The sequence below is a fragment of the Phalangium opilio genome, unplaced genomic scaffold (assembly GCF_054372755.1).
Source record: "Phalangium opilio isolate 3A_F unplaced genomic scaffold, DU_Popi_V2 ptg000094l_1, whole genome shotgun sequence".
In the NCBI taxonomy this organism is placed as follows: Eukaryota; Metazoa; Arthropoda; class Arachnida; order Opiliones; family Phalangiidae; genus Phalangium; species Phalangium opilio.
Window position 1 is genome coordinate 1,215,620 of NW_028324199.1, and position 21,259 is coordinate 1,236,878.

General features: G+C 35.3%; 2 protein-coding genes across 2 annotated transcripts; one reads left to right on the forward strand and one right to left on the reverse strand.

Moving 5' to 3' along the window:
* Nucleotides 1–5,457: 5,457 nt before the first annotated feature.
* Nucleotides 5,458–16,792, reverse strand: LOC149637870 (sterile alpha motif domain-containing protein 3-like). The gene is made up of 10 exons (XM_089850752.1): nt 16,335–16,792; nt 16,028–16,254; nt 13,708–13,905; nt 13,566–13,647; nt 13,364–13,510; nt 12,504–12,707; nt 12,170–12,344; nt 11,853–12,099; nt 11,659–11,800; nt 5,458–5,580 (listed from the first exon to the last, which is right to left on the reverse strand). The coding sequence occupies exons 1-10, from the start codon at nt 16,482–16,484 to the stop codon at nt 5,458–5,460; spliced, it is 1,695 nt and encodes a 564-aa protein (XP_089706878.1). The 5' UTR covers nt 16,485–16,792.
* A 658-nt stretch (nt 16,793–17,450) lies between these two features.
* LOC149637871 (uncharacterized) lies at nt 17,451–18,989 on the forward strand. Its single transcript, XM_089850753.1, has one exon. It carries the CDS (start codon nt 17,451–17,453, stop codon nt 18,987–18,989), a length of 1,539 nt encoding a protein of 512 aa, XP_089706879.1.
* The last annotated feature ends 2,270 nt before the right edge of the window (nt 18,990–21,259 follow it).

Sequence of the window (21,259 nt, forward strand, 5' to 3'; positions counted from 1 at the left end):
ATAACCGCCCTCCGTCAATATTTCTTCAGAGTTTTCTGCTAAAGAAGAAATTTTATTTATGAATGAAAAGTTATAGTATAATTTTAACTCCAACCTTCATTGGTGGACGCGTTGATGTTATCATGTACTTCTGACGTTGATTCTCCTAATTTGTCGATCAAAAAATGAAATATTATTAATAATAAATAAACGTAACACAATCATTTATCATGTATTACCTTGATTATTAGTTGTCTCTTAATTTGTGGAGGAAATAATGAAATTTTTTGAATAATAAATTTAAAAAACTTTGAAGTTTTAGTACAATAGTAACACAATCGATTATCAGTTATTACCTTCATTAGTTTTTTTCAAATTTTCGTTAGACTCTTAATTTGTGGAGGAAATAATGAAAAATTAAAAATTTTGAAGTTTTAGTATTAGTAACACAATCATTTATCAGTTATTACCTTCATCATTAGTTGTTCTCAAATTTTCGCCTATCTCATCTGTCCTAAAGTCTCGAATATTCTTCTCTGAAAATTTTTAATTATTTGTAACTTTAAAGTTATAGTGTAGGTTTTACGCTACTATTTACTATATATCACCTTGAACGTTAGTTGTGTTTAAAATGTCTTCATTTTCTCTCCTTGATTCCACTAATTGGACCACCAAAAATTTAAATATTAATAACTAATTAATTAATAATTTTAAAGCTGTAGTATAATCGTAAAGCATTCATTATATATAACCTCGACCACTCGTTGGTGTTAAATTTTCGTTTGTCTGTGACATTGATTTTCCTACATTGTCCATTGAAAAAATAATTTCTTTATTAACTTATAAGTAATCCTAACTAAACCATTTTTTAAAGTATTTTTTACCTTGAACGTTCGTGGCGTGTCCATCATTATTATGGACCAATATGTCTACAATAGCATTAAAAAATATTATCGAATTTATGGTTGTAGTATAATTGTAACGTAACCAGTTTTATAGATTCAGCCCATTGATTTTGAGGGAGACGGTCGCATGCTTTTTCGCTCCTGAAAACTTCGCGTAAGCCTAGGCTTAGCTCTAAAGCTATTTTCGGTCTTAAGTGTACTCGGTCTAAATACGGGAAACTTGACAACTTATCTGTGATAAAATGAAGTACTGCCTTCCTGACTGCGAGTTTAAAGGTGGGGGCGAGAAATACGGTAAAATGATCCACTGTGGTTTTTGTGATACGTGGTTCCACATAACGTGCCAAGGCCTAAAAACCACGATTGCTGGATCGTTCTGGATCTGTTCAGACTGCATACAGGACTTAATGCAACTAAAGAACACCGTAATAGATATCAATGAAATTAAAGAAGAGTTTAACGTCTCAATTCAAAATGTAGAAAAGTCTATAAGTTCAATAAATCAAAAGATGAAAAAGACGCAACAACAACTCGATGAGTTAGCAAAACAAGTGAACGATGAGCTCAAATCAGCTGAACTAGTAGACTATGAAAATAAAATTAAAGACGTAAATCACAAACTCCAAACGCTGCAAGATACCACTTCTGAAAGTTTCCAGCTTCTTGAGGAAAAGGTAAATCAAACATTAACTACACAAAGATTTCCGTTCGCGATATTACCGCCTACCCACGGAAGTGATACTACAAACAAACTAAATCAAGGGAAAACTATTTTGCAAATTCCCTGTTCAAACCGATTTGAGGCGCTACAAAAGCAGACATCTCAAGACGTACCTCTGAACGCCAAGGCCAAAGGGAAAAAAACCCCTGCACCTCAACGCCCTTTGGTATCGAAACCAACAAACAAGGAAAATAATAAACGTCAAGGAACGATGCCGACCGAGCTAGCGGCAAATTGCCGAATTAAACCATCAAATAAAACCCAGGATTTTCTGATTGGAAATTGCAGTCCTACCTCCAAAGAAGAGCAAGTAAAAGCACACCTTTCCAATATAAATATAACAATCGTAGGCATTAGGCAGACCTATAAATCCTCTCTGCCAGAGGCAAAAACTAAATGCTTTATTGTTCGAACTACAAATGCTGCTAGTGACATGTTAAAACCTGATATATGGCCCCTAGGAGTTTCGTGCATTGAGCTATCAGAAAATAGATATGCAACCACAAAACAAAATGCAATCTGGGGAACCTGCGACGACCCAAACCTTTTACTATGGTCAAATGCGCCAAACTCTGTCTATGTACTAACACACTGTGACCCAAACACGACTGTAGACGATATCACTTTCCATCTTCAAGAACTAAAAATCGCAAATGCATTGATAAAAATGGACTCGAAAGGGGATCTCTGGACACCGGACTTTATAATTGAATGTAGCAGTAAATTTGATAATATTATACTAGATCTAGATAACTGGCCAAGCCCAATGTCCATAAGAAGATATCGTAAAAGAAGAGAGCTACGCAAGGACGAAGTATGATGTGACCTGCCACCCTCAAATACAACAACAAGGAAAGGTTTAAAAATTGGACACTTAAATGTTCGGAGTATTGTAAATAAGGTCACTGATATAGAAGCCATTTTGACGAATTGTGATATTGACATATTGGGCGTGTCGGAAACATGGCTACACCCAACCATACCTGACACTATATGCGACATAAACGGGTATACAATCTCACGTAAGGACAGAATAAATAAAAGGGGGGGTGGACTATGTGTCTACATCAGAAATGACATTCCTGTGACAATAATTGATATCCCAATTGCAAGCCAAAATAGACAATCAGAATTGGAAAGTATCTGGTATAACATTAATTATAGAAACTCAAGTGATATACTGGCTGGCCTAATATATTTACCTCCTCATGGTAATTATGAAGAAATGATAAATGAACTGCGCGTTCAGCTAGATAGCCTAGTTAAGAAACCTAACACAGAACTATTATTGATGGGTGATACGAACTGTGATGTACTGGCAGTCCCTAGACTATCTAAAACTAAATTACTACTAAATACCTTTTCTGATCTAAAACAGATAGTTTCTGTCCCTACTAGAGTTACATTTGAATCCAGAACACTTATCGATCATGTGTTTACAAATACCCCAAATAGAGTTACGAAAGTGGAGGTTATCCCTGTTGGAATATCCGATCACGACCTTGTTCTAATTACACGCGAAAAAAGAAGTACTAAAATTGCAAAACATATAGTTAAAACCAGAAATTTCTCTAACTTAGACACAGATAAATTCGTGAAAGCAATTCAAAATAACTTAGCTATGGCACACTGTAAAATCACGAACCCTGACACAGGAATCAATATACTTAACTCTACTATCAAAACTGAGCTTGATATACATGCTCCTACTAAACAAAAATATGTTGCCATTAAAAATTCCCCTTGGCTCAATCCATTTATTAAAAAGCAAATTTATTATAGAGACAGGCTTAAGACTAAAGTACGAACGTCCATATATAGAGACAAGTACCAAGAGCTATTTCGGATTCAAAGAAACAAAGTTATTACCTTAATTCGTGAAGCAAAGTCAAAATATTTTCAAAGTAAGATAAAAAACTCGACCCCTAATAATGTATGGTCAACTTTGAAGCCATACATTAAACTAAAAAGTGTTAAGACAGTGCCTAAAATTTTAAAAACTAGTGATGGCATAATAGATGATCCAAAACATATTGCCGAAAGTTTTAATAATTATTTTATTGGTGTTGCTGAAGAACTGACTAAAGGGAAACAATTTCCTCGATATGAAAATAGCTTAACAGAAACTCCAAACGACATTAATCGATTGGACACATTTGAACTTACTACAGAACATGAAGTTTTTACCCTACTTAAGAAACTTAAACAAAATAAGGCTGCTGGAATAGATGATCTATCCCCTGCCATATTTCGGTCACTAGCTGCAGTAATAGCAAAAACAGTTGCATTAATTATAAACCAATCCTTGATTCTTGGACTTTTCCCAAATCAGTGGAAAGTTGCAAAGGTTACGCCAGCACATAAAGCGGGTAATCCGCAAGTACCACAAAATTATAGACCAATATCGGTTACACCCACCCTAGCAACTATTTGTGAAAAAGTTGTCTATAAATCAGCATATCAATTCTTAAATGAAAGTAACTCCTTATATGTATTACAATCTGGTTTCCGCAAAGGCTACTCGACAAATACCTGTATTTTTAATTTGTATGAAGGTATTCTAAATGGTCTTAACCGGGGTCTATTTGTCATTGTGACGTTTATAGACCTCTCGAAAGCATTCGATACGGTTAAACACGAGACTCTAATACGCGATCTCAAAATAGCTGGAATAAGCTCTAAAGCACTCGATTGGTTCCGTTCGTATTTAACAAATCGACAACAAAAGGTTTACTGTAATGGTCAATACTCTTCAACTAAGAATGTTAAAACAGGCGTACCCCAGGGCAGTGTCCTAGGACCTTTACTTTTTAATGTCTATACGGCTAAAATACATAAATCTCTGAAACACACCACTTCAAACGAATATGCCGATGACTCTGCATTATTATTATCAAGTGAAAATCTTTTGGAGGCTATTGACCATATGGAATCTGATATTAAAAACATCAAAAACTCATTACTCTCTAAGGGCCTTTTATTAAATGAATCTAAAACAAAATTTATGATCTTTAGTCCAAACAAAAATGTAAATAAGCAAGCCTTGACTATCCAAACTATTTGTGAAGGAACAATAGAAAGAGTCTCTACATTTAAATATCTAGGGATTTGCTTGGATGAAATGTTAACGTGGAACTACCACATAGACTATGTAATTAAGAAAATTCAAACGCGTATCTGGCTTTTAAAACCACTTCAGACAAACCTTAATTACGATATATTAACATATATTTTGCACTATATTTGGCTTAAATTACTCAATAAATCTTGAATATATGTATAACAAATCGAGTTTCATTGTGAAAAAATGAACTTTATTAATATTATATCACAATATCTTTATTAATATTATATCACAATATCATATCACATTACCTTTTTGTCAAATTAATCATGTGAAATACAAGAATTAAATTTTTTGACTAGACTGCTGCTTGTGCCTAGGCCTGCTTAGCTTTATTTGGAAAAATGAGCTTCAGTAAGAGAGCTCAGACGTTTTCTCAGTTTACTCTTTTTTTTAAAAAAATTGTTGAAAAATCTGAATCTTTATTAATTTTTTCGTTCAGTGTTTCAATAACGAGTTGGGCAAGGGTTACTGCGGAAAAGTCTTTTTATAGTAACCATTCTTGTGCTTTGTGTTAGTTTCTTCGAGTAGTGTGTTCGCAACCGCCTCTGACTTATACTTTTCTTCTCTCAAATTCCTCACTGTTTTAGTTAAGTTAGACAATTCTTCATTCTGTTTTGATAATTTTTCCATTTCCATTTTCTTCTTAGCTTCTAGCTCAAGATTTCATCAGATTCTTTTCGCTTAGCCTTTTCTTCTTCTTCTTTTAACGTCTCGAGCCCTAGCATCTAAGATGAATGCGCTTCCTTTGCTTTCATTATTAGTTCCTTGCTTATCTCATAACCATTGATGGCGTCTTTGGTTGACATTACCGCGTTAATTGTTTGAAGATTCATATGAACTATAACCATCTTAACTCAAAAATCAAAATTAATTTACAATTAATCAAAAATTAATAGCAAAATAGCCTAAATTAACACTATAAAGATAATACTAGCCCTTTAAACTGAACCCTATCCCTTTAAAATAAACTGAAAAGAAATTCACGGTTTCGTACAATAGATGAGGAACTAGCCCATAAAAATTGACACCGAGCTTTCTAAAACTATCCTATACCCCTATATCCACAGTGCAAAGTGAAATACCTAGCCACTAATGAGTTTTCCAAGAACCCAGAGAAATGGCTCGCTTATTTAGACCCCAAGCAACAAGATCTTGAGTCACTATCCTGGTACCTGACCCGAGAAACTTCTAGAACATTTTTCTTAACCCTTAAACTGACCAATCCGTTTTGGTCCCAGATTTAAAAGTTTTGTTTATTCGCTAATAACAATGAATTCGCCCGGCTACGTCATGAATATCGTCCACTATTCGCCAAACCAAAGTCAATCAACAAACTTCATTGTGCCAGAGATCCTTGCGAGAAACTAGAAGTTATATATACGAAGTCCCTCCTTTCCCACCCTCAGTCGATACCTGAACTGTCTAAACGAAACCCTGTCGGCTCATCCCTAAGAAATCCTTAGACGTACGGAGTAAATTTTAAACCGAAACTTTTTTATTCATTTTGAATCATTAATTTTTTGGAAGAGAATCGGAGATTTTATTTTTTTAACCCTTAATTTTTGAAGAAGAGAAGGAGAACGCGAAATAGTAAAAGATATAGAAAATTATTAACCCTTAAATCAAGAAGAAGAAGAAAGAATCCTTAACCCTTAAGAAGAATATGGAAGAGGAGCAACTTGTCGTAAGAAATTAAAAACTTGGAAGTATTTTGATAAACTGACTTGAAACTATGGTTAAAGAACTTAGATTATGGTTGACGGATTGATACAATTTTAAAATCTTAACTCTCTATTTTTAAACATTATTATAAAATCTTAACCAAAATACCCCTAAATTTAAATTTGAAACTTAAAGGAGACACTCCATTCCATAGAGGTTTTAAAATACAAACCTCCCTTAGATATAATTTTCATTTTTTGGTTAATTTTTTTATTTTGACCCCTATAAAAGTTGGTGAAAATTTATGAACAAGATTGAATATTATGTTGAATATTAAAATTTGGATTAGAATCTATTTTGACTCTCAATTGACACATACCATCAAACGCGGTCATTTTTGATTCAGAAATTTTATAAGCCCCTCGTTCCCGTTAAAAGGCCTTAACTCTCCACAACTGACTGCATTCTAACATCTTGTCTAGCGTTAGCGAGGTTGAATCATACGTGAAAAGAGGTAGGTGTTTGTCTTATACTTTAACCCCTCTAATAAGAATCGAACACCCCACCTTACTCCCATGTAATCTTAAAGAGCATAAAGAAAAGGCTAATACTAGTTGAAAATGGCTTTAAGCTTGTGAAAAACTACAGTTAATTTAAAAATTTAACGATAAAGGTTTAACAAGCAAACCGTATCTAGAACTGTTTTATAATGAAACTATAACTTAATAAAATGCGCCAGCGTGAGCCACTCTTTATACGACACCTCGTGTGTTTTGGATGTAAGCTGCCACTTTGCAAGCAGGGCCGCGTTGACGCCAATAAATTAATAAAACACTAACTACTGATACTTTGATACTTCGCCCCACATTACCCCGTTCGAATCAGGGACAACTCGCTCAAACAAGTTAAGTTTAATATACTTGGAATCAGTGGGGTTGTTCTACAATATAACACCTGTTACATTTATGTGCCTTATGAGGCACGAAGTTGCCATAGTGTGACGCAAGAATCAGACCGTCAGATTAAACCTTATCCGCGTATTTTTCAGTCAGATTTTAAATTCTGTTATTTAACACGACCAGATCTATCAAACAAAACCGGATTCATACATGTACCTCATGAGGTAAGAATTCGTACCTCATTCGACCATTTAACCACCGTCTGATTAATTGATGGCCCTCTTTGGTCAGACTTCATATATTTGGAATCGATATTTCCAGCTCTATCATTTGCCACTATTTTTATTCATGCACCTCATGAGGTAAGAAATCATACCTCATTAGGGTCAAACATGAGCCCGCCCCCCTCAAATGCCCCAGCTGCGACGCGTAAGACGGCCAAATCTATTAATGAGCATCAAAACTAAACTCATTCCAATGGTCAGACCTTTTGTACTTTATGAGGTAAGATCCAGGCCACTTGTTCTTGGTCTAAAAGAGGCACGTAATGAAATCCCCACACATATGACGCTTGTACAGGGAGCAAACTCTCTTTGATAATTTGAATTTAAACAAAGAGTCATAAGTTACTTGACTAAAACGATCGATATAAAGCAATTAACGTTTTTAGGGCTTGCTTTTCCTTTGCTATGTAACCTAATCAAGTATGTATTCTGAATGATATAAATGTGGAGTTTTATTATAATAAAAATAAGTTGGGAAACAAATATGAATCTCTCCGAGACGAGACAAGGGCTATTTACCGACTTGATTTTATGAAAACGAAACTAGATTGGTCTTGCCACCGGTAATCTAGCTTAATTACCTGCCACCAGTAATGTAGCTTAATTTCCTGCCGCCGGTAATCTAGCTTAATTACCTGCCACCGGTAATCTAGCTTAATTACCTGTCACCGGTAATCTAGATTAATTACCTGCCATCGCTAATCTAGCTTAATTAGCTGTAATCGTTAATCTAGCTTAATTAGCTGTAACCGCTAATCTAGCTTAATTAGCTGTAATCGTTAATGTAGGTTAATTAGTTTTAATCGCTAATCTTGCTTAATTGCCTGTTATCGTTAATCTAGCTTAATTACCTAAAATCATTCAGTTTTTGCAACGATAGAGAGTAAAATCAGATAAAAGTCCGCGGTAAAACAGCATATGTGGAAGAGTGGCTTTTTCCACGGTAAAACGTAGTAAGTCCAACAGTATGACATATAGGGTGCAACAACGTAAGTCAAAGCATGATTAACAAACATGAAATGTAGCACTTAAACTTAATTTTTCTCAAAAAGCTGAAATTTGTTCCTAGAAAAAGGTTTATATTTTGACATAAAACCGTTCCCAAACGTAACAAACGAATATTTCATTTCAAATCGGTTGCGACAAAATGGGTAAAATGCAGAGAAACTCCCATGTTATTTCTATGGGAAAATTTGAACGTTTTCACCAAAAACACTGACTAATTTTAAGGAAATGAAAACCACCCTTAACAACTTTATTTTTTAAAAAAAATAAACTAATACGTGAATCTTTTTGAAATTTAAACCACATATTGAGGGCCCAAATTTAAGTTCTGTGGAATTTTTTCAAAACAGTTGAAACAATACCAAAAAAGTTACTTTCAAACAAAAACCCTCCTTATACATTAAGAGCAGTATGAAGTCTTATTTAAAATTACAATATTATTTGAAAATTAAAACACGTTCTCCTTAGAAAAAAATAAATTTCATGATAAAATGTTTTAGGAAAATGGGATTGTTGAAAAATCTGAGGTAGGTTATTTTTTATTTCAGCCAATTTATAGGAAATAAATCCATTACTAGTAAAATCAGAAGTTTATGACTTGTTATCCTGGAAAGTATTGGACTCTAACCATATCCAGAACCATCTCTATTAGCCAACTTCTTATTAGGTCCGATCACCGCGCCACCTACGGCATTTCCCTCATTTTGAGTTGGCAGGCTGATTTGCGCGCCAGAAACGAAACTTTAAGGTGTGTCCTGTGGTTTGAGGTAACGAATCAGAAACGGTGACAAGAACAGCTGTTTTAATAGAGTCTGCTAGAAATTCCGGTCAAACTAGTGTGGGGTCCTAGGCCCACGCATTGTAATGGATTTTCATAGAGTTCTAGCCAGACGGCTTTTCAACGATTGGCGCTGAAGAAGTTTTGAACACGCCCCACAGTTTGAGTGTCACAGCCTCTCGGCGTGGGATTTTTTTCAGTAGATTAGATTTTCTTCCTAGTGGGGAGGAAACTTTCGACCCTCTTTTACGATTGCCATAGGCAATTTTGACTTGCAAGGATGGATACTATATAATGCCTTAGTGACCAATACTTCCCAGGATAAGAAGTTATCAACTTCTGGTAAAATCAGGAGAATGAATTAAATTCTAAAGAGTAGAAAGTTCAATGGAAAAAATATAATATATCCGCGCTTCAGTCAACTGGAAAAACTCTAATTGTTTTGTTTTTTAGGCTTGGGCAAACCGAGTATTTTTTTATATATAATAATATTTGAACTCACAGTTTACAATTTAATTTATTTATAAAGGCCCGTTTTCAATCAAGCGTTCTCCAAAAAAACGGTCGCTTTTGCTTGCAAAATTCAAATGAAACGCTCAAGCGAAACGCGAGGCTGTTTTCATATGCGCTTTTTCTTCAGCTTGAAGCCAATTTAGACCTCGCTTTTGCGTCAATTTTCCTTCACGCATATATCTATCCCGGTTAGATATTTGCGTGTGCTTTTAGTTTTCAAGCGCGTTGATAGCGAAAAAGTGTCTGACGACATCGTTACGGGACCAATAGAAACTCGCCTAGGGGAGATTAAATTAATTCTGTACTGCCCGTTTCACCGATAGTTGGCCAAACAAACAACTAAGTTCCTAAAAATTATAATAATATTATTAATAAATAAAATATATAACGGTGGGGCTAAAATGAGTTCAAAAACTAAAGAAATTCGGGACAAATTGAAGAATCAGAGAGAACTCATAAAAAAATCGGCTTCACACACTTAAAAAAAAGGTTCTGAATTTATACCCTTTGGGTTATTAAATGTTTTTCCCAAAATTAACACCCTTTAAGGTATTTATTGGTTATATTTAAATGCCCTTTATAACACCAAATAATTCCTTTTTTGATGATGTTTATTCCTTATTAAGGCAGAATTGCTACCCTTAAAAGTATAGATTTATTCCCTTATCAGAATGAAGTTATCTCCTTAACAGAAACGATTTATGCCCTTTGCAGAAGGAACTTATACCCTTAACAGAAACGATTTATGCCCTTTACAGAAGGAACTTATACCCTTAACAGTAACGATTTATGCCCTTTGCGGAAGGAACTTATGCCCTTTACAGAAGGAACTTATACCCTTAGCAGCAACGATTTATGCCCTTTACAGAAGGAACTTATACCCTTAGCAGCAACGATTTATGCCCTTTACAGAAGGAACTTATGCCCTTTACAGAAGGAACTTATACCCTTAGCAGCAACGATTTATGCCCTTTACAGAAGGAACTTATACCCTTAGCAGCAACGATTTAAGCCCTTTAGAGAAGGAACTTATACCCTTTTCAGAAAGAACTTATACCCTTGAGAGCCGCCAATAGGGCCCTTAACAGGATTAAGTAATACCCTTAACAGCAACCATTTATGAATTTTACTGAGGGAACTTATAATCTTTGCAGAAAGACCTTATACCCTTAGCAGCAACGATTTATGCCCTTTGCAGAAGGAACTTACACCCTTAGTAGCAACGATTTATGCCCTTCGCAGAATGAAGTAATACCCTTAACAGCAACCATTTACGCCCTTTGCAGAAGGAATTTATACATTTAATACCAGACATTTATGCCTTTTGCAGAAGGAACTTATACCCGTAATAGCAACCATTTATGCCCTTCGCAAAATAAAGTTATACCTTTAACAGCAATGATTTATAACCTTTACAGGAGGAACTTATACCATTGGCAGCACCGATTTACTCCCTTAACATAAACAATTTACTCCATTTGCAGAATGAAGTTACATCCTTAACAGCAATGATTATACTTCTAGTAGAAATTATTATTCCCATTCTACGATTACATTCCATCAGTGATACGATTTAAAATTACTAAGTGTTATCGGATGACAAAAGAAAGACTCAATGTAGTTAGAATCAAAATGTCATCTTTAATCAGATTCAAGAAAAATGTTACTTTTAAGTATTCCGCGTCGCTACGGAATTTCAGATATTTCATAATACATAGTTTACAGACAAGGAGGAAGCATACCATTTACACTAGGAGGCCTGACTCAGAGTCAAAAGCTAGGCACCTTTGTGTAAAATGGTGTGAATCCTCCTAGTCTGTAAACTATCTTCAAAGAACCATGCACTTGTCTTTTCTTTATCCATTCAACAACTGAAGTCTTTTTAAGACATTTTTTACTTGCGTTTTCAAAGGAGTGTATTTTAACCCTAACAGTCCAACTTCGATGAAAGTTAGGATTTAAAAACTTTATCCGAATACTGTATATTAAAGATCCAGAAACTTTCGAAATAAGCTATTATGGCGCTTTCGAATTCGTCAGTTTCGGACACCTTCACTCCATCGACGTGAATCTCATAGTGTTGGCTATTTAGCATACTATGTCCAGAAAATTTTATTATTGGACCAGGAGTTTTGTCTTCTTTTACTTGCTGTTCAAACATCATTTGCGCTTTCTCGTCTTTGAAAAATCTTGGGACAAGTATTAACGAATAAATGCATTTTAGCCCTGTAATTTTTAAATCAAAATAATATTTAGTGACTATGCTGCTGCTACTTGCTAAATTTCATGTAATTACGATTTTGATAATCCTTATCATTTTCACTGATGACAATCTCCATAATATTTGACTTAAGCGCTGCAGTTCCAGGTTTCGGACATGCGTTCCAAATTGATTCTCCGCATTTAATCAAAGCGTCCATAATTTTTTCTTTGGCGTTCACTTTAGTAATTCTTTTAAATTCAAGATGAATCTGTGATGAAAATAGTGATCAAACTATGAATTTCGTATTTTAGATGAAGTAATAACATTAAGTGAATAATTAACTATAAGATGGACAGTATAATTAGCTTTGTGTTAAAGGCAATGTCAATGCGCTTATTGTAGATTTTGAAAAAAATATTAATCATACTTGATCAATATAGCCAAGAGCTGGGTAATTGTCTAAAATATCCTGGACCGAACTTTTCTCTCTTATGAGTTTCGATCTCGAGGAAAATGTCCTATCCATGCGGGAGTTTATTGCAGCCATGTCTTTATTACTTTTATTTAATTCATCAGCCATAAGTTTTTGGTGTGCAAGAATACTGAATTCATCTTCAAAACAATCCTCAATCTACAAAATATGAGATTATCTGAAAGGGTTGCCAAAACTAACATCTCTTTGAATGAAAATAAGATTATAAAGAGGAAGCAAGGTTATTATTAGACATCTTAAATACCAATACCAAAAATACATCACTAAAATTGCTGAAATAAAAAAAAACAAAACAAGATGGCCCGAGGGTTGGACCCATAGTAGCCACATCATACGCTTATGGTGTGTACTCGAGTGAAGAGCCGAGAGGTTACCGAACAGAAAGAAGACAGAGCATCGAGACTAATAATGAGGTGACCGTGCCTATTTTCGAGATCCAGCTGTTGCGAAATTTTTATTTTTAAGGGTTCTAACGAACTGAAAAGCGTACAAGGCGCTTCTAGCGAAGTGAATATAAAAAATAGAGGATCTTTTGATATAGAGGGATGCAAAATTTCGGAGGGGGAAGGGCGGGGAAGGGGGTAAATCTCAATAGCCTATTGTTTATCTTCACTTCGCTAAAACCGCCTTGCACTGTTTTCAGTTCGTTTGAACCTCTCAAAATGTTTGCACGTGCAGCTGGATCTCAAAAATCGCCACGGTTGCCCCATTGTTAGTCTCCATGCTCCGTTTTCTGTTCATTAAAACCCTATTCGCTAGAAGTCGGCCTTTAAAAAAATCAAAATATAATCGACTTCAAATCGAGCAACTTCCTTTGGTATTTCCTCTTTCTGCGGTTTTTTGGAGCCAAACAAAACTCTGGCGGCCTCTATTTCTTTAACCCCTTTAACTGTCGCTCTATAATTTTTAAATTTCACTTTTAATTGGTTCCACCATGTTTCCTATTAAGTATTTCTGTTAAATTATTTGTTCAAAATTGTATTTTCAGTTTCTTACATATCCAGCGCCAGGAGTACATTTGAGGTGGGGGTACGTTTGAACCAGTTTTTGAGCAACGAACAGGTGGTTATTCGAGTAGCTTAAAAATATAAGAATATTTTACGTATTCAAGTATCTAATCCTAATTACTCAAACATACTAGCCATAATCTTGGCGAATGGAATTAAACAGCATGCTTGTTATTTCCCTTGATAGTCTTTTCTTTCCTTCTATTGAATTTGCGTTGTAAAGCTCTGGATTTGTTATATAATCCGGAAAGTTGGGAAGGCGATAGGTTAGAGAGAATGTTGCTCTCGAAAGTTTAGGATGTACTTCTTCTCGTTTGTCCTGTATGACTCTAATAATAAAGAATAAACCATTCACGATAATATCAAATAGAAAATTTTAGTAGTGCAAGGTGGCTCTTAAGCCGCGTTTATACTTGCGTAATAAACCGGTTCGAAGCGACTCATATCGGGTTTCAGTGTGAACCAAACATTGCGGTTTGAAACCGCAATGTATCGCTTCAAACCCGTTTCATAAGGCCACGTGTAACTGGGGCTTTAGTGAAATATAATGAAGGTATGAAGAGGTTTCTTTCAAATTCATAAGAAAATGCTAATAATTAGTAACTCTGAAACATTTCTTAACTTTCAATTGGGGACACGCACAATGGTTGGATGTTTTTGAAATATAACCATAAGCATAAATTTTATAGATATATACCCATGAGTATATATACCAGGCTATAAAACTGTTGCCTTCAGTGTCAAATAAACGTCATACCGTCCTATGTAGAATTAAGCCCAAACTATTATTGAAGTGTAAAGATTTATATATGGGTATATATGAATAAATTTACTTTTACGGCAAGTTACCCTGAAAATTGCCATATATAGCTATATACTATGTCCAGGGAGCGCTACCAGAACTGACCAGGGTGAGAAGGGATATAAAATTATTCCAAATATTACTTTTCAAAATAAACTCGAAATAATTATGATGGGCTTAATTCTACGCAGGAAAATATGACGTTTATGTGGCAGTGAAGGCAACAGTTCTATAGCATGTTATGTATTCTTTAAATTCATGCTTATAGTTGTATTAGAAAAACATGATAACATCCGACCATTGTGTATGTCCCCAATTGAAAGCTAAGAAATGTTTCTGAATTTATTCCCCATTTGCGAAACTTCTAAAAGCCCGAAAACCCCTTTATGGGAGACCCCTGTAATAGAAGTGACGTGAGCAGATACAGAGGCTGATGCACGACCTGAAATTCCATGCTGATTATATAAGAGGGCGTCTAAAACTACTTTTACAATTTTAACTAATTTTTATCGTGTTTAATTTAAAGAATGTCTCCAATCTTTATTCGATTAAACACATTTTTAGGTACACATATACAAAGTTTCATGCTTTAAGCCTAAAATGCATGGTTTTTTCACGTGAGCACCAGACTATAGTACCAACTTGCCATATACAGTTTGAAGAGAGAAAGATAACTAACTAGCCACGTATTCTAGATGTGAGCATGTGAGAGGGATTAGAAGCGGCCGTAGAACCTAAGTTAAAAATCTGACCGCCGCAGAGGATAAAAGGAAAATGTCCTCGGAATGCAATTGCTCTCTCTCTCTCTCTCTCTCTCTCACATAATAAAAGATAGTTTTGTAAAAACAAAAAAAAAACTCTCTCTCTCTCTCTTTGATTTGATAGGTGCTTTACACACGTGCATGATTCATAGCTTCATGGTCATAAGTTTATACCATTTACACTGGCAGGCCGGGCTAATTTGAGGACAAAATATTCTGCACTTTGACTTTCCTCATCTCCGTGTGTAAATGGCATCAGTCCTCCACGTGTGAAAAGCATCTTTATATTGCATAGTCCTTACTAACCATTCTATCTCCCTGCCTGTATCATAAGTTTATATGCTCCACTAGTGACATTTTATATACTTTATAATGATAAAGCTATATTTTAGGTGTCCTTCCCTCTGGTCGCGCGTTTGTAAGAAGTATGGGACTGTTCACAAATTACGTCACGGATAAATCCGAATTTTTGATCCCCTCCCCCTTCGTCACACATATCTAAACCCTAAACCCCTAAATTACTCAACAACAATATTACCCCTCCCCCCACCCAGTTTAAAGTAGCCACAAACAATAGTAAGAAAATGCAATTTTTTTATTTTATGAACGCCCCTATCCGACTGGTAGGAGGATGGCACTCTGATTCAGCTAAGAGATAAAGGGGCATGACGTTAAAAAACAATTAAGCTCTAATCCCTAATCGTCTTTTTTTTTTTCGAAGATTCTAGAGCAAAGACATTGACTATAAACATTCAATTTTGGTTAATGTAATCGATTTAGAACCGTTAAATGTGGGGCTTAACTTAAATTATGGTTAGTAAATAATGGCTGAATTACGTAGATGAATACTCGACCTCCTTTCACTAACAGCACAAAATAGAACAATACCCGTAAAAGTCATTTCCATTTCCAGATGATGATGCTCCGGTAGTCACATTGTCCATTAAATCGTCATCAGGAGTCACAGTATCCGTTTCTTTGAGGGTCGCTCGTTTAGAAGGGCAGACATCCTTTAATGTGGACTTCTCCAAATTCGCAACGTAGATGATCGTTTTATCGGTTAATATAGTTTGATCGTCTATGTTAACCATCATATTTAAGTATTCGTCGTGAATCTGTTTAGTTGAGATGTTTTCATTAAAAAGTTATCCGCGAATGGTTACATGGTATCAAAATATACAAAAGTAGTATTTACTTGATAAATAAGTCCATCCTTAACAAAATCTTTTAATGAATCGTCGCTTTTTAGATGATCTACTAACGCTGCTAGGCTGGTTCCTTTTAACTTAAGTTTTCTGGTGTTATCTCCAAATTTAATGGCGCATGTAATACTATTATTCGCCATATTCTAAACGTTATTATAAAGAAAACTAATGCTCTAAATATCCGATATATCTCCACGTGCCTAATGCCTTAAGTTAACACGAAGCGACTAGGACAGCGCGATACTGTTCATCCAAAAGGATTTAGAGGATACCGTGCCAACAACCGTCAAATGTGAAGTCAAAAGCAGTGTAAAAAGGTCCCCTAACCACCTGAGAATAGTTTCTGGCCCTAATCATGAACGCTGGATCTCTAAAGGGACCGGAAAACGGCCGCCTTCCACTGTACAAATCGAGTTCTCTCTAGCATAGCATCGGGGGAAGGGATGGGGCTGTGAATTTGGAAACACTCTAGGCCATTCGGTCTTTTGCGATTCTTCATAAACCTATTGAAAAAAAAAATTTAAACGACCTTGGCCCTACCCGTTTTTCTTACTTTATTTTTTTACAAAGCAAACGTACTATAACGTTAACCAGTCCCTTTAGAGATCCAGCTTTCGTGCTTTAACTAGGAGTTAAATTGAACGAACGGCAATCCACGAAAACGACAGTAGCAACATTGGGGAGATGTCTTCAAGGTTGGGACTTTGTTAAAATCCTAAAAAGGGTAGGTCCGGTCAGTCGAACCATTTCGACAACTCGCGATCTACTTTTCTTGGAAGAAGAAGATTAAAGATGAGTAATCTTACCAACAATCTAACAAAGAAGCTTCCCTAGTTTAATCCTAGCTTTAGCAAAAATAAGATTTTCAGACTGATTTTTGAGTTTTATTTAACACAGTTTGCTGCATGGTCTTGTTTTTTTATTCAAAACTTTGAAGTTTAATTATCCCTTAAAATTAAATCATAATGGAATTCCCTTGCTTAAAATGCCCATATTCTTCAAAAAAGTTTACATTATTAATAAGCCATATAAAGAATTTTCACGAAAATGATAGAAACTTTAGTATGATCTGTGGGCTCGAAGGATGTGGTCGGAGTTTTAAAAAAATGGATACGTATCGCCGACATGTTAGAAACAAGCATAAGTATATAACTCTCGAAGGGAAAAAGGACCGTCGAGACGAGCAGCAAAGTGATCCGCAAGATTTAGGTGAACAGCTAAATGATACAGACATATCTGCCGAGCGTGTTGGAAGAGAGGCTGAAATCACTCATCAAAATTGGAAAGATGAACTTAAACCTCCCGAGATTAGACAAATAATTTTAAAAATTCTACTGAAGTATAGAGAAAATCACCATATTCCAATGTCGGTTGTTGAATGTCTATCTAAGGACCTACTAGAATTCTCGATTCAATTGGCAACAATGCAAGTTGATTCTATAACTCAACAACATTTAGAGAAAAATATACAAGTAGAAACTTTGGAGCTTTCAAAAACTGTAAATGAAATACGTTCCGCTTTTGAAAGCGTTAATTCCAAGTACAAAATACATTCTGTATGCAAATCTGATCTTGATATGGTGGAGCCTGTCGAATATACATTTGTGGGAAGCCAAGCGAACAAAAATAAGGACTGTTTTCACTACGTTCCCATATTGTCAGTTTTGAAGAAGTTATATTCCATGGAGAGCGAAACTGAGAATCATGTTGACATAAGTGACCTGCCTAATAATCACTTAGGGCATTTTCTTCAAGGGGATATATCTAAAAAAATGCGTTCATTAAGGCCGGACTGTTACCCGGTTATAGAACTTCAGATATATTCCGATGAATTTGAAGTTGTTAATCCGCTGGGTTCCAAAAGGGGAAAGAAGAAGGTTCTAGGATGTTATTTCTCAATACTTAACCGAGAGGCGAAAAAACGTTCCAAACTGTTAGACATTCACTTGGTATTTTTGGCGAAATCTAAAGACATAGAAAAATATGGATGGAACGAAGTAATGCAGCCTCTACTATACGATTTAGGGATTTTGGCCCAAGAAGGCTTGTTCCTAGAACGTTACGGTCGAAATATATTTGGCTTCGCTTCAATTTTTTCTGGTGACAACCTTGGTTTGCACAAACTAGGAGGCTTCAACCAGAATTTCAGTCACGGCCGAATTTGTAGATTTTGTATGATCGATAAGACAGAAATAAGTGAAAAATTAACAGAAGATCAAGTCACACTTAGGACCTTGCCTCGTCACAAATACCACTTAAGCCTTTTGTTTAAAGATGAACGTGAAGGTTCGACATACGGGGTGAGGTTTGAAAGTCCGTTAGTCAGGTTGAGCTATTTTGATGTAACAAAACAATTACCCCCAGACATCATGCATGACGTTTTAGAAGGCATAGTTCCATCCGTTTTGAAGTTTGTTTTAAATGATTTGGTTGCCCGACATAAGATGTCCATAGACGAGATGAATCATGAAATAAAAAACTTTAAGTATGGCAAATCAGAATCAAACAGGCCAGAGCCACAAACAAGAAACTCCGTTTGTTCGCGTGATGGCCATTTAAAGGCATCGGCAAGCGAAATGTATTGCCTTTTTCGCCTACTTCCCATTATTTTGCAACGCTTCATTGATTTTGACAGTGCTTTTTGAGGTGTATATTTAAAATTAAGAACTGTTTGTGATTGCTTATTCGCCACAAATATGCCTGAGTCATTTCTACCGGATTTAAGAGATTTAATCGCGGAATTCTTGGTAGCAGTAAGAGAAACGTGCGGGGCTCATGTCATGACCCCAAAATACCATTTTCTGATTCATTACGTGTCTGGTATAAAGCTTTTTGGCCCATTGTGTTCAATTTCCAGTATGCGATTCGAGAGCAAGCACAGCTATTTCAAATCTATAATATTATATTCGAGAAATTACAAAAACATAACGAAAACCTTGTCATCTCGTCATCAATTTCATGAGTGTTATAATTGGCTTTCCGAATCAACACCGGGAATTGAACAGACATCCAATGGGAAATTTTTGGAGAAAGAAAATTTGCCTCTTAGATTACAAGAACTATTACCTGGTACCATTGAAACTGGTGTATATTCTCTTAAATCAGCAGTATTTTGTAACGTAAAATATGTGTTGGGCTGCTATTTAGTACTTCAAATAGTCGAAGGAAGAGTAGAAAAGTTTCTGAATATAGAATATATATTCTTTGTAAACGGAGTATTGTATTTGGGCGGAAAAATGCATAATACAAAGGCTTTTGAAGAGCAACTGCATTGTTACGAAATAGAATTAGAGGGGGATGAATATACGTTAATGCAGGCGGGACAGGAGAAACATTTTCAGTTACTGGATTCCTATCCTTTATCTAGCAAATTATATATACCAATGCGATCTTCAGTCTGGGACATTTAAGTTTCATATTAAGTTTGATAATTAAGATAATCAGGCGTTAATGCCACTGGATGTGAAATGAAAATGGGTATGGCCTAAACGTAGGCCCAGATAGCATTAGTAAATCTACGGTATGTTAAATTAAGTGCGATGAACAGTTAAAACTTGGAGAATTAATTTAACTCTTGAATATTCATATTACTTTGGTTATTCTAGGCTTAGAGATTTTAAATCTAAGAGAAAGAAAGAAAAACAACCAGTCCACTAAAATAGAGGATGAAACGGACGTTCACTTCGATACGCGTGTCGCTAGCCCTTTATCTGCGCGTTTCGCTAGCCCTTTACTTCACCCCTTTTCTTCCTTTTCTTATTGAAAAACACGTGCACGGGATCAATAAAAAAAATACCAATGAATTTTGGGGGCCGCTGTTATTTCCTTCCCATACCTTACCTTCGTGGTACTTTTCCACGAAGGGCCACTCCCCAATGAATGTAGAATTTGCAGATTGACAATAAGGGCTTTTCCTAGGGACTGGTTGTTTTTCTTTCTTTCATTTAGATTTAACATTTCCATGCCTAAAATAACCAAAATAATATGAATATTCTAGAGTTAATTTAATTCTCTAAGTTTTAACTATTACATAATATCATCGCAAAAAATTTAATATAACCCGTAGATTGACTAATGCTATCAGATTTGGAATATTTAAACTAATTTAAAAAATAAAGCACTAATTAACTTAATTAACGGCCTTAATTAACTAACAAATGAATTAAAATTTTACAAATCTGTTTCAATTAGCCACTAGAGAAGATGTTAATGCGTGTGTGTTCAAAATGTGGTGCAATTTGAAGCACAGGAAGAAAAGATATATTGGAATTAGGAATTCCAAATTTTTTGTCATTTAACTTAATGTAATTTATAAAATACTAGCTTTTTCAATCATTTTCGTGAAGTTTGAAAATGTTGTCTTTCGGTTTATTAAGTCGTAAATTTTTTCTATTTTTAACACAAGCTTGAAAATGACCAGAAACTAAATCCATATAAAAAATCCCTGCCCCTTACAGGGTGGCTTTTGGACCGACCTTATAACCTTTCTAAGGCGTTTTGGCCTTCAAAAATGTTAGAACCACGCCAGTGCTTAAGTTTTGAAATAAACAGGTTGCAGGCTCTCTACAATAGGCCTTTGTAAAAAGTCCCCTAAGTATTCAAAATATGTAGCCGGGGAGGAAAGCAGTGATGGAAGGCATTGTTTCCTCTGGCGTTTCTGCGCGCGCATTATTGAAACGTTATTTTTAAAATCGCAAATAGCGAGCTACTAGAAATTTTGTCGTGACGTCAGAGCTTCTTATCCCTTTCCTTGATTTCGGCGTCTTCAGCTTTAGCAATGGAATTTAGACTACCAATATTGAAAATATTCATTCTTAAATTTAAGCCTAGGTGGCTCATAACCAAGACGTACTAAATGAAGCACTTTCTTAACTAGTATATGAATATTCAAAACGTTTTTTGTTTATAATAAATG

Coding starts and splice junctions, on each gene's coding strand:
- LOC149637870 (XM_089850752.1), bottom strand. CDS start 16,484: ATGGCGAATAATAGTATTACATGCGCCATTAAATTTGGAGATAACACC. Junction 16,255..16,334: donor AGGATGGACTTATTTATCAA/GTAAATACTACT, acceptor TCAACTAAACAG/ATTCACGACGAATACTTAAA. Junction 11,801..11,852: donor TTCTGGATCTTTAATATACA/GTATTCGGATAA, acceptor TTGGACTGTTAG/GGTTAAAATACACTCCTTTG.
- LOC149637871 (XM_089850753.1), top strand. CDS start 17,451: ATGGATACGTATCGCCGACATGTTAGAAACAAGCATAAGTATATAACT.